Genomic DNA, 14,460 nt, shown 5'->3' with positions numbered 1-14,460 from the left:
CACATTAGGTGTTTACCCTAGCACTAGCAAAGTGCTTGCACACAGTTGGTGCTTACCCTAGCACTAGCAAGGCACCTGGCACACAGTAGGTGTTTACCCTAGCACTAGCAAGGTACCCGGCACACAGTCGGTGCTTACCCTAGCACTAGCAAGGCACTTGGCACACAGTAGGTGCTTATCCCAACCCCTAGCAAGATGCCTGGCACACAGTTGGTGCTTACCTTAGCACTAGCAAGGCACCTGGTACACAAGTAGGTGTTTACCCTAGCACTAGCAAGGCACCTGGCACATAATAGGTGCTCACCCTAGCAGAAGCAAGGCATCTGAAACACAATAGGTGCTCACCCTAGCACTAGCAAGGCACCTGGCGCACAGTGTTACCCTAGCACTAGCAAGGCACTGGGCATACAGCCGGTGCTCACCCTCGTACTAGCAAAGTGCCTAACACACAGTAGGTGCTTATCCCAGCCCCTAGCAAGGCACCTGGCACACAGTAGGTGCTCATCCTAGCACCTAGCAAGGTACCTGGCACACACTCACCCTAGCACCGAAAACACAGTAGATGCTCCCCCTAGCACCTAGCAAAGCACCTAGAACACAGGAGGTGCTCACCCTAGCAAGGTGCCTGGCACACAGTAGGTGCTCATCCTAGCACCTAGAAAAGTACCTAGAACACAGGAGGTGCTCACTCAAGCACCTAGCAAAGTGCCTAGTATATAGTAGGTGCTCACCCTAGCACCTAGCACAGTGCTTAGCATATAGTAGGTGCTTATCTCAGTACCTAGCAAGGTGCCGGCACACCATGTTTACTAAATGCATGCTGATTGACTGATAAGGAGAGAATATATACAGATGATGATAATAGTAAAGCAGAATGAAGTTAGTGGCTGAAAGGAAGAGGATTGATGGATTATGCAATAAATAGGATAAGAGAGTGGGGGGGAGGGTGTTCAGGGAGATGGCTTTGAAGGAGAAGGAACCAAATCACTCTATGGCTATAGCCAGGAAAAGAGAAATGGAGGTAACTGGAAATCAGAAAGAGAGAAATGAATGAGCCCTGGTTTTGAAATGGTAAAATTTAACTACTTAATGGAATAGCCGAAAGCATCCTTTTAGAGGGAGGCTAAAGGTTGGGTGAGGATAAAGACTTAAGGTCCAGACTGGGGAATCAGGAGCTTAGAGGTAGTTAAATGAGCTGGGGAAATAGAAATATCAGCATAAAAAGAAAAGAGCTTTGAATGAAAGAAAAGAATGGTCTGAAAAATCAAGGGTACCTTCAGGATGGGTTCATTCATTCATTCTATACCTACTTGGACCACTGATCTGTAACACACAACGTCTTATCTCCTCCCTCCAAGACTTTGCCCAGGCTATGCCACATACCTGGAAGGCTCTCCTTCCTCACTTGCATTTCTGAGGATCTCTGCCCTTCCTTCGAGACTCCGTTCAAACACTCCTTCAAGAGGCTCCTAGATTTAGAGCTAGAAGGGGACCTTCGAGGTCATAGGGGAAGGCAGGTTTAGAGCTAGAAGGGGCCTTAGATGTCATAGCAGGCATCTAGGTGGTACAGTAGATGGTGCCTTCCTAGAGGGCTTTCCTTCCCATCTACTGGTCATTTATCTTGAACATACAACTATGAATGTGCATGCTAAATCTCCCCATTAGAATGTAAGCCCTTGGAGGGCAGTAACCATTCTGGGTTTTTCTTTTTCTTACTTGGCACATAGTAAGAGCTTAATAAATGCTTCTGGACTGACTAGATGATTGCAGCACATTGGCTGAATTAAATGGATTTAAGTCATTCATTCAATATATATTTATTTATTTAGTAGCTAAGAAGAGATACCAGGAGCCCACCGTATCATGGAAGCCGTGGGAAGAGAGAGTTTCAAGAAGGGGCCGTGGGAGGCAACAGCAGAAAGCAGAGCACAAAGACCAAGAAGGATGAGACGTGGGAAGAGAGACCATTGAGTCTGGCCAAGAATGGGTTACTCTAGAGAAAGGAATGGAGGGAAAAAAGGCAGACCACAGGGGCCAGAGGATTGAGTGCTGAGGGAATGGGGTCTGAAGGGCACACTTTCCAGTGATGGGTAAGCAGGGTGTGCATGCCAGAGAGTGCAGAGCTGGCAGAGAGGGAACTGGCAGCAGGGAGGAAGAGGAGAGAGAGCAAGCAAGCTTGTGTGTGGCTAGTTCCCTCATGGGCCTGGGATGCCAATACTCAATGCTTCCCCTTTCTCCATTCTTGAAGAGGCTCTTCCCAGCAGAGAACCGGCTGCCCTCTCCTTTTGTTTTGGAAAGGGACAGCGTGGCCCAAAGCCCCAAATCTTCTGGTATCAAAGTTAGAGAGCGTAGCTAAACAGATGGCCGCACCCCGGATGCCGTGAGAACGGTGAAGGGTTACATCGGGCACGGTTAAATTGGAATGGGTATCGGAAGAGGCTGGGCAGCAAGCTCTGAGAACAGTGACCGTGTTTCTCACATCGGAAGTTAATGCCAAATGCTTTTTCGACTTTCTCATCATTTACAGCTTGGTACCTGAGTTTGCTCTGTGGTTTCAAGCCCCCTGGGGTAGGGGTCAGCAGCCTGGCATGACTGAAGCCCAGTGAAGGGGGCCTGCTCAGGGACTCGAGCGAGGGGCTCTTACGGAGGTAGTGGTCGGGCTTCAGGTCCTCATTTCTTCCCTTTAGGATGTCTGTGTGAACAACAACAGAAAAAAATCACCCATTTTGGATCCGGAGGGATAGGTTAGGTCATCACTTTTCCTGCCCCAATGGAAGTCTTGAGCCAGCACAGAAACATGGGTCTGACTGGCATCTGAGCTGACAAGTACATTCATTTGGTCATTCTACCCCATATAAAGACAGACCAGGAAACAAATCTTTTCTAGAAGAAATCACAATCAGAGAAAGTTTGGTCGTTACTGAGGATGGCTTCCAGGAGGAGAGTAGGGAGAAGAAAAAAGGCTAGTAAAGTACCTACCATTTAGTAGTGGAGGAAGATGCGATTCATGAAGACGAAACACAAAAAATTAGGGGGAAAGTGAGAAAAGTGACCCTTGTCTCCCACTAATTAGATTTACACAAAGGAGCATGATCTACTTTCTACTTTAACATTCACCTGTGGCAAAACCACTTTGAGGCTCATAGATTTAGAGCTAGAAGGGGACTTTAGAGATCATACGATAGGTTTAGGGCTGTAGGGGGCTAGGAGCTAGGTAGTATAATAGACAGTGCTGAATTTGGGAGTCAGGAAGACTTGAGTTCAAATGTGACCTCTGATACTACCTCTAAGATTCTGGGCAAGTCACTTAGCCTCTGCCTCAGTTTCCTTATCCAAAAAATGTGAATATTATTTAGCATCTAGTGGTAGCTAGATGATACAGTGGATAGAGCATCGGGTCTGGAAAGACATCTTTCTGAGGTCAAATAGGGTCTCAGACACTTTCTAGCTGTGTGATCCTGATCAAGTCACTTAACTTTGCCTCATTTTCTCATCTGTAAAATGGGTTGGTAAAAGAGATAGCAAACCACTCCAGTATCTCTGACAAGAAAACTCCAAATGGGGTCATGAAGAGTTGGACATGACTGAACAACTCAACAACAAACATTACCATCTACCTAACAAGGGCACAACAAGGATCACAGTGAGATAATGTAAATCACTCTGTAATTCCTAAAACCCTATATATTGAGATAGCTATTATTAAGAAAAATATTGACAGAAAAACATATCAATAGACAATATAATATTTACTATTTTGTTACTGATATTATAATAATTATATTATTATTATCATTATGTTACAGGATCATAGATTTAGGGTCCAAAGGGAACTCAGAGGTCATCTAATCCAACTCTCTTTATGTTATAGTGAATCTATAGCCCAAGCAGATTTGATCTAAACTGTACCATAAATGACAGAGCTGGGATTTGAACCCAAGATCTCTGTCTTTAAATTTAGGGCTATTTTCACTATTCTACATGTAAGAGAGAGGAAATTTCTTTTAAAAATCATGACATTTCCAAGCTAGATGGGGCTCAAGAGATGATTTAATTCAAACCCCTGAATTTTACAAAGAACAACTGAGTTCTGGAGAGGGACAATGATGTCCTTCAATGTCCCAGACAAGTTGGTGGCAGGGCAAGAATTAGAATCTAATCCTCACTCCCAGCCAGTGCCATCAGGCTACCCTATTTCTCTTGGGCAACTAGGCAAGGCAAGAATTAGAATCTAATCCTCACTCCCAGCCAGTGCCATCAGGCTAGCCTGCTTCTCTCGGGCAACTAGGCAAGGCAAGAATTAGAATCTAATCCTCACTCCCAGCCAGTGCCATCAGGCTAGCCTACTTCTCTTGGGCAACTAGGCAAGGCAAGAATTAGAATTTAATCCTCACTCCCAGCCAGTCCCATCAGGCTACCCTATTTCTCTTGGGCACCTGAGCAAGGGCAAGAATTAGAATCTAATCCTCACTCCCAGCCAGCGACATCAGGCTACCCTATTTCTCTTGGGCACCTGGGCAAGGGCAAGAATTAGAATCTAATCCTCACTCCCAGCCAGTGCCATCAGGCTACCCTATTTCTTTTGGGCACCTGGGCAAGGGCAAGAATTAGAATCTAATCCTCACTCCCAGCCAGTGCCATCAGGCTACCCTATTTCTTTTGGGCACCTGGGCAAGGGCAAGAATTAGAATCTAATCCTCACTCCCAGCCAGTGCCATCAGGCTACCCTATTTCTTTTGGGCACCTGGGCAAGGGCAAGAATTAGAATCTAATCCTCACTCCCAGCCAGTGCCATCAGGCTAGCCTACTTCTCTTGGGCAACTAGGCAAGGCAAGAATTAGAATTTAATCCTCACTCCCAGCCAGTCCCATCAGGCTACCCTATTTCTCTTGGGCACCTGAGCAAGGGCAAGAATTAGAATCTAATCTTCACTCCCAGCCAGTGCCAACAGTCTAGCCTGCTTCTCTCAGGCACCTGAAAACAAGACCACTCCCTGGAACCAGTCCCAGAAAAGGATATAATGGAATGCGCCTTGCAACCATTATTTTGGCATAACGAAACTGAGCAGAGACAAAGAACCATGTGGCAGCCCAAGAATGCCAAGACCCTAATGCCCTTGATCTGAGTGTTAACCCTGATAACCAAAAAATAAGCATCCTTCACTGGCCAGCCCTTGTCAGCAGAGCAAACAGAGCTCTATGGATACAGAGGGGTCTGGGAGGGAGGAAAAGGAAGCATCGTAGCTTGTTTACTCAACGGCAATGGCCCCCTTGTGGCCTCCATCCCTGTGTTCATCTCAGCAATTAAGATAATGGCTCCCCTACACGACAGACCATCTATCAAACCAGTGAGGTCATACTTCTTGTGTGAAGAAGAAACAAAAAATGAAACCCACGGGGGGGGGGGGGGGGGGGGAAGAGATGGAGGCCACTCAAGATCCTGACTGTTCTGGGGCACTTCAACCATTTGTGATTTCACTTTCCCTCCAACGCAGTTTCTGACCACCAGCCTCTTCACATCTTTGAAGGGGACCTTTGAAAGCTGCCGAGATCTCCCTGATCCATGGTTCCATTATTCACCAGCGGGCAGAGCTGCCCCGTCCACCATCAGACACAGCAATATTTTGGAGAGACTCTGGGGTGAAAAATTCATCACCCTGTGGTGAACCTCTCCTTGGACAGCACACAGTATGGTTGGTCCATGGACTTTTCCTACTTGGCCCGTGCCCCACTGGCATGGCCTTTACAAATTCCGGGTCATCATAGTGAAGGGGGACTTTAGTAGAGGATGAGTCACTAACAAATATTCAATTAAGAGGTCAGGGTGAAGATTCTCCTATGTTTGACATTGAAAAGGGAATATTTCCCTCAACCTAACTAACCTACGGGCACAGCTTAAATGATGAAGTTCTCAGAGACTCTGCCTTGTTCTTTTTATGAAAAAGGAAAAAAAATGTTCCAGGACATTTTTCTGGGGAGAATATAAAAGAAAGGAAGTCTGGGAAATAGACATGTTGCTGTCCCAGAGGGGGCTGACCTATCTGCTGGATCCCAAACTCACTTATTCTTAGTAGCCCCCCCAAATCCTTCTTTTCCCTCCCACACCCAGCTTTAGTTTTGTTGTTTTATCATTTTTCGGTTGTGTCTGACTTTTCATGACCCGATTTAGGGTTTTCTTGGCAAAGATGCTGGCATGGTTGGCCATTTTGGAAACTGAGGCAAAGAGGGTCATCTTCAAGGTTTCTTCTAATCTTTGACTCTATCACATTGGGGGAGTCAGTCTCCTTATCTACAAAATCAGAGAGCTGTATCTGATGGCATCAGATGCCTCGTGCAGCTCTCTTTTGACCTTCACTCTTCATTGGGGAAAGAATCAGACAGAATCCTAGAGCTCAGGCAGACTAAAGTGTTGCGTTACCCCCTCCCTGACCCTCTGCCACCAGTGCATTATCATCATGTAGGTCTTGATCATGAAGCTCTCCTTTCCTGGACTGGATAAAATTTTTGGCCAGGGCAACCTCCAGAGGGGCAGCAGAGTGGCTTGGGAGATAGAGAGCCAAGCTTGGAGGCAAGAAGTCCTGGGTTCAAATCTTCAGATCTGGCCCCAGATACTTACTAGTTGTGTACGTATTAAATTGGTATCCATTCTTTTTTTTTTTTTTAACCCTCACCTTCTGTCTTAGAATCAATACTGTGTATTGGTTCTAAGGCAGAAGAGTGATAAGGGCTAGGCAATGGGGGTTAAGTGACTTGCCCACATCTAGGAAGTGCCATATTTGAACCCAGAATCTCTCATCTCTGGGCCTGGTTCTCAATCCACTGAGCCACCCAGCTGCCCCCTAAATTAGCATCAATTCTAAGGCAGAAGGTAAAGGTTTTAAAAAAAGACTTAGACGGGCTTCAGTCTGCCTTGAGGGAGGCCATATCCACACCAGGGAGATCACAAATCCTTCAAGTCCTAAAATCGGCATTCCTAATAACACCGACAGTTCTCATATTCCCAATAGAGACATTTTGAGTTGTCTCGAAGGTACCCGATTCTCCAATGAGTGGTCCCTTCTTGGCTTTAGAAGGCTAAGCTAATTCAGCCCTGAAAACCCAAGAGAAGGCAATGGATCAGGAGGTGAGAGCAAGCCAGGGACAACCCAGCTCGGAGTCTAGTCTCCAGTCTGCTAATCAGGATGTCAATTCAAAGGAAGACTATAGAATAGGACTGGGTGGGGGAGGAGAGGCCCAGAATGGGGAGAGAACATGAAATAACAAACAAAGGAGGCCTAAAATAAAAAAGACGTATTTCTCAGAAACTCTGAAAGTGATGGAAATTCAGATCCAGAGAGGGCCCCCACTTAAAATAGCTCCCCTGGTTCTCTGGAGATTCCAATCCATTTTCACACAATTCACTAGAGACCCGGTTTTTAAAAAAAGAACAAAGCCAGGCCTTTCTCCCCAGCTCCATTCGCACTGTGAAAAGAAAGTTTGAAGGAAACTGGCCCGTCTCCACTGGCTGCAGCCTGATGAGCTGTCGGGGCTAAGGACAGTTCGAGGTCAGAGGGGCTGGAAGGAGATTTGTTCTAACACTTCTAAGCTCTCTGTTGCGTGCAGAGAAAAGGAGGCTACAAAGTGAACTGGGCAGGAGAGTGTGGACCAAGCACCCAAAGGGCGCTGATGGGGAGAAGGACTCACCTGTGAGCGGAAGGTCTGGCAGGTCCGAGAGCTTCGTCATGCCTTTGCCGGCCGGCCTGAGGCTGCTGTAGGTCGAGTGTCGCTGCAGAACGGGAGGGATACAAAGGACAGGTTAGTTCGGGATAGAGAGCCGGCCACAGAATCCTCACAGCATCCGGAAGCCCACCACCTGGTGTGGCTTCATCCTGAGCAGAGTCATCACACTCTCACATTTTTGTAGGTTCACAGATTTGTGAGAACGGACCTTAGAGGCCACAGAGTACATTGTGCAGATAGGGAAACTGAGGCCCACAGAGGGGAAATGACTTCACCAGGGTCATATAGAAAAGAAACAGCAGAATCAAGATTAGAATTCCAAACCCCCTACCATTTCCACTGTAACATGTTGTCTTTTTTTCTGAGTCATCTAGTCTGTTTAAAGGCCCCCCACCCTATTCATAGAGAAAGGATGGAGGCCCTGGGATGATGGTAAAATGGTATTTTCCTGTCCCTTTTCCAGGAAGCATTCCATTTCAACTCTGTGTAAAAATCTTCCCTTACAGAAGTCTACTAGGATGCTCTTCTTCTCATAGCATCTAAATCAGTTTCTCTGTAATTCTGCTCCCCATTCTGTTCTCCTTCTCCTTCAGACACCTGGAACTTGTCACGGTGATCCCAGCCAAGTCATCCTCTTTCTAGACTAACCATCAACAATCTGTTCACTGGATTCTCCTGAAAAGGTTCCTCTGCTTGGGGGAGAAGGACGAGTTTCTATTCAACACAATCTCTTTTCCATCTCACCGAGAATATTTCTAGAGAAGGTTCTCCACTGGGAAAATTGGATCTAGCACTTGAAGGGCTCTGGGTAGGTAAGATCCAGATGGTCTAAACTATACTCTTCTCCAGCTACAGCTAACTATAGAATCGGAGCTCTGGGTGGGGGTGAGATGAAGGCAAAGAGCCAGAGCCAGCCTCGTCTAGCAATTCCCCAGGCCCTTGGCTCCTCTCTGTCAAGATGGCGCTCAGACGAAATCTGTAAAGCCCTTAGAGTACATCCAACCAAAAAGCACCGCACCTATCTGGTGTCAGACATTAGGGATAGAAATCGACAAAATGAAATAATCTGCGACTTTAAGAAACAACACAAAGCAGGGATGGGCTCTCCGTTCCCATGCTTCCCTTTGGCTGACCTCCTTGGTACTGGCCCAATCACAAGCACTTACTCAGCATCTATTAGGTGTCTGACTTGTATGCTGGAACACGAAACAACCTGCACTCTCAAGAAGCTTCTGTTCCCTGTGTGACCCTGGGCAAGTCACTTGACCCCCATTGCCTAGCCCTTACCACTCTTCTGCCTTGGAGCCAATACACAGTATTGACTCCAAGACAGAAGGTAAGGGTTTAAAAAAAAAAAGAAGCTTCTGTTCTGACTAACAAGGAAGACAATAATGGCATATGCAAGTATAGACAAACATCATAAATTATAACTGGAATAAATAAAATAAATCCAATTACAAATAAATGCAGTTAAAGGAACAATGGTTTGGGAGGAAGGGATGATGAAAAGCTTCATGTGGAAGGTGGTGTTTCAGCTGGATCTTGAAGGAAAAGAAGAATTTCGGTGAGACTTCTATCCTTCCAAATGTGGTCTCCATTCAGCCCTTCTGAGGGCCCTCTATGCATCAGGGTCAGGGATGACGGTGTTCTAGGCGAGGGGTGTCAAGATGAAATGGAAATAGATCTCTGCTGCTGCATATTAATCTAGAGAACCAAGACTGTATATTGGTTCCAAGGTAGAAGAGCAGTAAGGGCTAGGCAATGGGGGTTAAGTGACTTGCCCAGGGTCACACAGCTAGGAACTGTCTGAGGTCAGATTTGAACCCAGAACCTCCAGGCCTGGCTCTTGATCCACAGAGCCTCCTAGCTGCCCCCAACTATGCTGTATACTCATTAATTTTGATGAACATTTTCCAATTACATTTTAATCTATTTCTCCTCTTTGGAATTTTCAGTATTTAACTACCAAACAATAGAAGAGTAACCACAGTGGCTCCTCTTGAATAACTCTTAGCCTCAAGGAAAACTAGAGTGTTTAGCAGTCCGTCTGTTCTTTTCTTTCCTCCTTTAATAAATGTATGTGCTTACAAAGTTTTAGTTAGTCCTGAAGGCAGGCATCTCCCAAATGGTTTATCATATATCGATTGGTTCCAAGTTGTCAGGCAGCTAGAGGCACGTTAAGATGGGCCAGGAGTCAGTAAGACCTGAGTTCAAATCCAGCCAGAGGTATTTATTTCCTATGTGACCTTGGGCAAGTGACAACATCTCTTAGTTTGCTCATCTGTAAAATGGGCATAAAATAGCACCTACTTCACAAGGTTGTTCTGAGGGTAAAATGAAAAGATATTTATGAAATGTTCTGTAAATCTTAGAGGACCATATAAATGTTATTACTATTGTTTTTATGATCCCTCAGAACCAGAAAGATGGAGTAGTTGTATAGAAGCCTCGAAAGGACATTTATTTCCACTCTGTTTTACAGAGGAGGAAGAAGGAACTTAAGTGAGCTACATGAAGATTCAAGGAATCGAGATCTTCAAGATCCTGCAGAAGCCATCCAAGTATCTGACTGGTGTGTCCTAATCCCTCTGATCTCTCAGCTTGAGCCCACTCTTCGTCCAAAGCTCTATATTTTTGTGGAAGAGTTTGCCTGAGACTATTAAGGGAAATACTTTTTACTGACTGTTCTTGTCATACGATCTTAGTAAAGACCTTTGCTACAAGTTAATTATGTCTCCTGGCCGATTGTTAATGGGAAGCACACTAGTAGGGATTCGTGAGCTACATTGTTAGAAAACATGGCTTTCTTAGAATCCGAGGCAGAACCAGTCCCCTGGAATAACCCAGATGGGGCAGTAGATACCCAACAACCTTCATTGAATCATTAAAACTGTTTTGAGTGAGATCCTGGGTAAGTCACTTGAGCCTCATTGCCTAGACCCCCAGACACTCTTCTGTTTTGGAACTAATACACAATATTGATTCTAAGACAGAAGGTGAGAGTTTTTAAAAATAGAGGCAATAATCCAGGATAATTTAAAGGCATTGTGGGGATAAAACAACAGTTGCCTTCCATAGAGTAGATATTCTAATAGGGGAATGGGGGACAAGATGTATAAAAATAACTAATATAATACAAAATATGATTCATTCTATAAGAGGGGCAACAATAGGGACTTGGGAAGGAAGAGAACACGTTTGGTTGGGGGCAGGTCAGTCCTTATGAAAGAGAAGACATTCAAACTGGACCATGAAGTTTTGCTAAGGGCACCATCTTGAATGTTTTGAGGTTGCCTGACCCTGGGGATACTAATCTATGTCCTATAGATTATTGCCCTTTGATCTTGGATGGGAGGGACCTCGGAGTTCATTCAGTCTAACCTCATCCATTTTTGCAAATGGGGAAACTGAGGCTTAGAGAGAATAAGGAATTTGCTCAAGTCACCTAACAGATCACACTCTATTGCTTCTAAGATCTCTTAGGTCTCTTGATGTTACTTCAATTTTAAATTACAGAATAGTTGCCTAATTGCATTTGACATGGGAAGTTTTTCCCCTGTTTGGAATATCCAAAGAGCTTTGGGTTTGGAGTCAAAGGATCTGAGTTTGAATCCAGTTTATGTCCATTTGGACCTGAGTTACCTTGGAGATATAACCTAACATAGGGGCTGGAGAGGTGGGCTTGGAGTCAGAGTTGGAAGGGGTTGGAATAGATGGCCTCTATGGTGCCTTCCAGCTTTTGATCTATGATTTCTGAGGTCATTTCTTCTTGCTGGGCCTCAGTTTTCTCATCTGAAAAATGGGAGGTTTAGACTAGATAACTAACTACTAAGGCCCCTTCTATCTCTAAAACTGAAATCATAACTAAAAAAAAGAAATAAGGAAAGAGAGGAAGGAAGGAAGGAAGGAAGGAAGGAAGGAAGGAAGGGAAAGAGAAAGGGAAGGAAAGAAAGAAAGCAGGCTGAGTTACTGAAGTCCAGTTGCCTGTAGTACTCTAATATAAATTAGTTTCAAACCATGTTTATTTGACTGACAAAAGTAAATAAGAATATCAAATTAAAAAAAAAAACTAAAACTAAATAGAGAATGAGGGGGGAAGGACACAGAACCCCTAAAAAGAAAGGAGGCAGTTTTGAGGGATAAAAGAGAGAAAGAAGAAAGGGAAAATTGTGGAAGATTCTGTACTTTTCTAGTTTGCCCCACACTGGCCTGTTTATCTTCAGCTGGGCCAGAACAAACAGAAAATGAGCACTTAGGGGTTTTGTTTTTTCATGCAGCTGCAAATGCAATCAGTTCAGCTGCTCAAGATTAATGAAAAATTTTTTTTAAATTTTATTTTTTTAAACCATGCTGACTCCATATAAAGGAATCTCATTTCCAAGGAATTTGTTAAGTAAGCCATGGATGTATTCTCCAGAAACATGTCCTAGGACGCAAACACTTCCCCTAGGGGGTCTACAGGGTAGCAGAAGTTTATTTTTGTGAAGAGAATTTAGATCCCCCTTTTTTACAAGAAAGAAGCCGAGGTAAAAAAAAAAAAAGAGGCGAGCCAGCCAGATCACAGAGAGGTGATGCTGTTTCCGGAAATATGGGGAAAAAAATTAATGATTTCTAAAGGATGAAAAAGAGAACAGCTGCCATGCACTGGGTTGAGAGGCAGGAAGACCTGAGTTTAAGTCCTGATTCAGATTAGCTGTATGGCCTTGGGCAAGTTATTTACCTTGTATTTGCCTCAGCTTTCTCATCTGTAAAATGGGAGTAATTATAGCCAGGATATGAGGATACAATGAGACGTACTTGTTTTGTTGAGTCATATCCCATTTGGGATTTTTTTTTTTAAACCCTTACCTTCTGTCTTGGAGTCAATACTGTGTATTAGCTCCAAGGCATTAGAGTGGTAAGGGCTAGGCAATGGGGGTCAAGTGACTTGCCCAGGGTCACACAGCTAGGAAGTATCCAAGGCCAGATTTGAACCCAGGACCTCCCATCTCTAGGCCTGACTCTCAATCCACTGAGCTACCCAGCTGCCCCCTTGGGATTTTCTTGACAAAGACCCTGACGTGGTTTGCCATTTCTTTCTCCAGTTCATTTGCTAGATGAGGAACTGAGATTAACAAACTGAAGTGACTTGCTCAGGATCACACAGGTATTAAATGTCTGAGGCTGAATTTGAACTCAGGAAGATGAATCTTCCTGGCCCAGGCCTGGCACCCTATCCATTGGCACCACCTCGCTGCTCCAATACATGCAATGCCCTTTGTAAACCTTAAAGTTCTCTATATATGCTAATGCAAGGAGGAATCTTTCCCATGACAATATTTGATAATTCAGTCAAGATAAATTTATTAAGTGGCTCCTCTGTGCTAAGCACTGGACAGATTCTGATCTCAAGGAGATTACAATCTGATGGGGGAATGAATAAATAAATACACAATATATTATTAATCATTATATTATTAATTATTGCATAATTATTAATAACACATTATTAATGTATTAATAATTCTATATGTAAACATGGTTTAGACAGGATGTTAGCATCAATAGAAGGGGAAGGCCCCAGAATGCAGGGGACCGGGAAAGGCTTCCTGCAGAAGAGGCGATTAGCTCAGAACTGAAGGAAATGGGAGAATGAGATAAAGAAGGAAAGATAAGGAGAGAAAATGCCCACTGTGGTTGTATGGGAGAAGCAGAAGGCAGACCAGTGCCACTGGACTGAAGAGTACTGGGGAGCTCTAAGGTGTAAAAGGGCCAGAAAAGTAGCACGAAACCAGGTTCTGGGGGGCTTTGAAAGCCAAACCCGGACTCTTTTCTATTTGATCCTGGACCCCCTGGAGCTTACTTATTGGGGGTGCTGGGGTGTGTGTGAAATGATTGGACCCACACTTTGGGGAAATCACTTTGGCAACTGAGGGATGGACAGCCTGGAGGGAGGAGAGCCTTGAGGCAGGCAGACACCTTACAATAATCCAGATGTGAAGTGATGAGGGTGGTGTCAGGAGAGAAGGGAGAAGGTTTGAGAGATGCTGCAAGGGTAAAATGAACAGAGTTGGCAACAGATTGAATGTGTGTGTGAGAGAGAGACAGAGACAGAGAGAGACAAAGACAGAAATAGAGAGAGAAACAGAGACAGAGAGACAGACAGATTGAGAAAGAAAGACAGACACAGATACAGGCAGAGTTGGAAACAGAGAGAAGAGAGACAGAGACAGACAGACAAAGAGAGCAAGAAATGGAGAGAGAGAAATAGAGAAAGAGAAAGATAGAAGGAGAGAGAAGAGAGATGGATAGAAAACAGAGAAGTAGAGAGAAATAAAGAGAATGACAGAGAAAGAGATACAGAGAGAGAAATAGAGAGACAGATAGACACAGAGACAGAGAAAGAGAGAGATTGAGAGAGAGAGAGAGAGAGAGAGAGAGAGAGAGAGAGAGAGAGACAGACAGACAGAGAGACAGACAGACAGACAGACATCACGGTACCCTCAGTAGTCACAGGAAAGTTAGGAAGAAGGCAACATAGAGGGCAAAGATAAGTTTTGTACATGTTAAGTTTAAGATATTTAAAGGACATCCAGAGTCCAAGATGTCCAATACGCAGTGGGAGCTGGGAGACTAAAGATTCAAGAGAGAGGTTAGGGCTAGATAAATAGATTTGAAAATCATCTGCATAAAGATAATTGAATCCACAGGACCTCTAATGAGATCACCAAGTGAAATATTATAGAGGAAGAAGGGAAGAGGG

At 44.5% G+C, this 14,460-nt stretch overlaps 1 protein-coding gene and 1 long non-coding RNA gene across 2 annotated transcripts in view; one reads left to right on the top strand and one right to left on the bottom strand.

Annotated features, from left to right (window-relative positions):
- Positions 1 to 10,493, top strand: part of LOC103106563 (uncharacterized) — a 32,487-nt gene extending 21,994 nt beyond the window's left edge. The window contains exons 2-3 of the long non-coding RNA XR_463521.2: positions 8,312 to 8,526; positions 10,135 to 10,493. This is a non-coding gene — a long non-coding RNA (uncharacterized LOC103106563). The remainder of the gene's footprint in view (positions 1 to 8,311; positions 8,527 to 10,134) is intronic.
- Positions 1 to 14,460, bottom strand: part of SPECC1 (sperm antigen with calponin homology and coiled-coil domains 1) — a 316,173-nt gene that overhangs the window by 104,852 nt on the left and 196,861 nt on the right. The window contains 2 exon segments of the mRNA XM_056819663.1: positions 2,536 to 2,692; positions 7,683 to 7,764. Coding sequence (XP_056675641.1) covers positions 2,536 to 2,692; positions 7,683 to 7,764 — 239 coding nt within the window.

The sequence above is a fragment of the Monodelphis domestica genome, chromosome 2 (assembly GCF_027887165.1).
Source record: "Monodelphis domestica isolate mMonDom1 chromosome 2, mMonDom1.pri, whole genome shotgun sequence".
In the NCBI taxonomy this organism is placed as follows: Eukaryota; Metazoa; Chordata; class Mammalia; order Didelphimorphia; family Didelphidae; genus Monodelphis; species Monodelphis domestica.
This window is presented reverse-complemented; position numbering and strand designations above follow the sequence as displayed.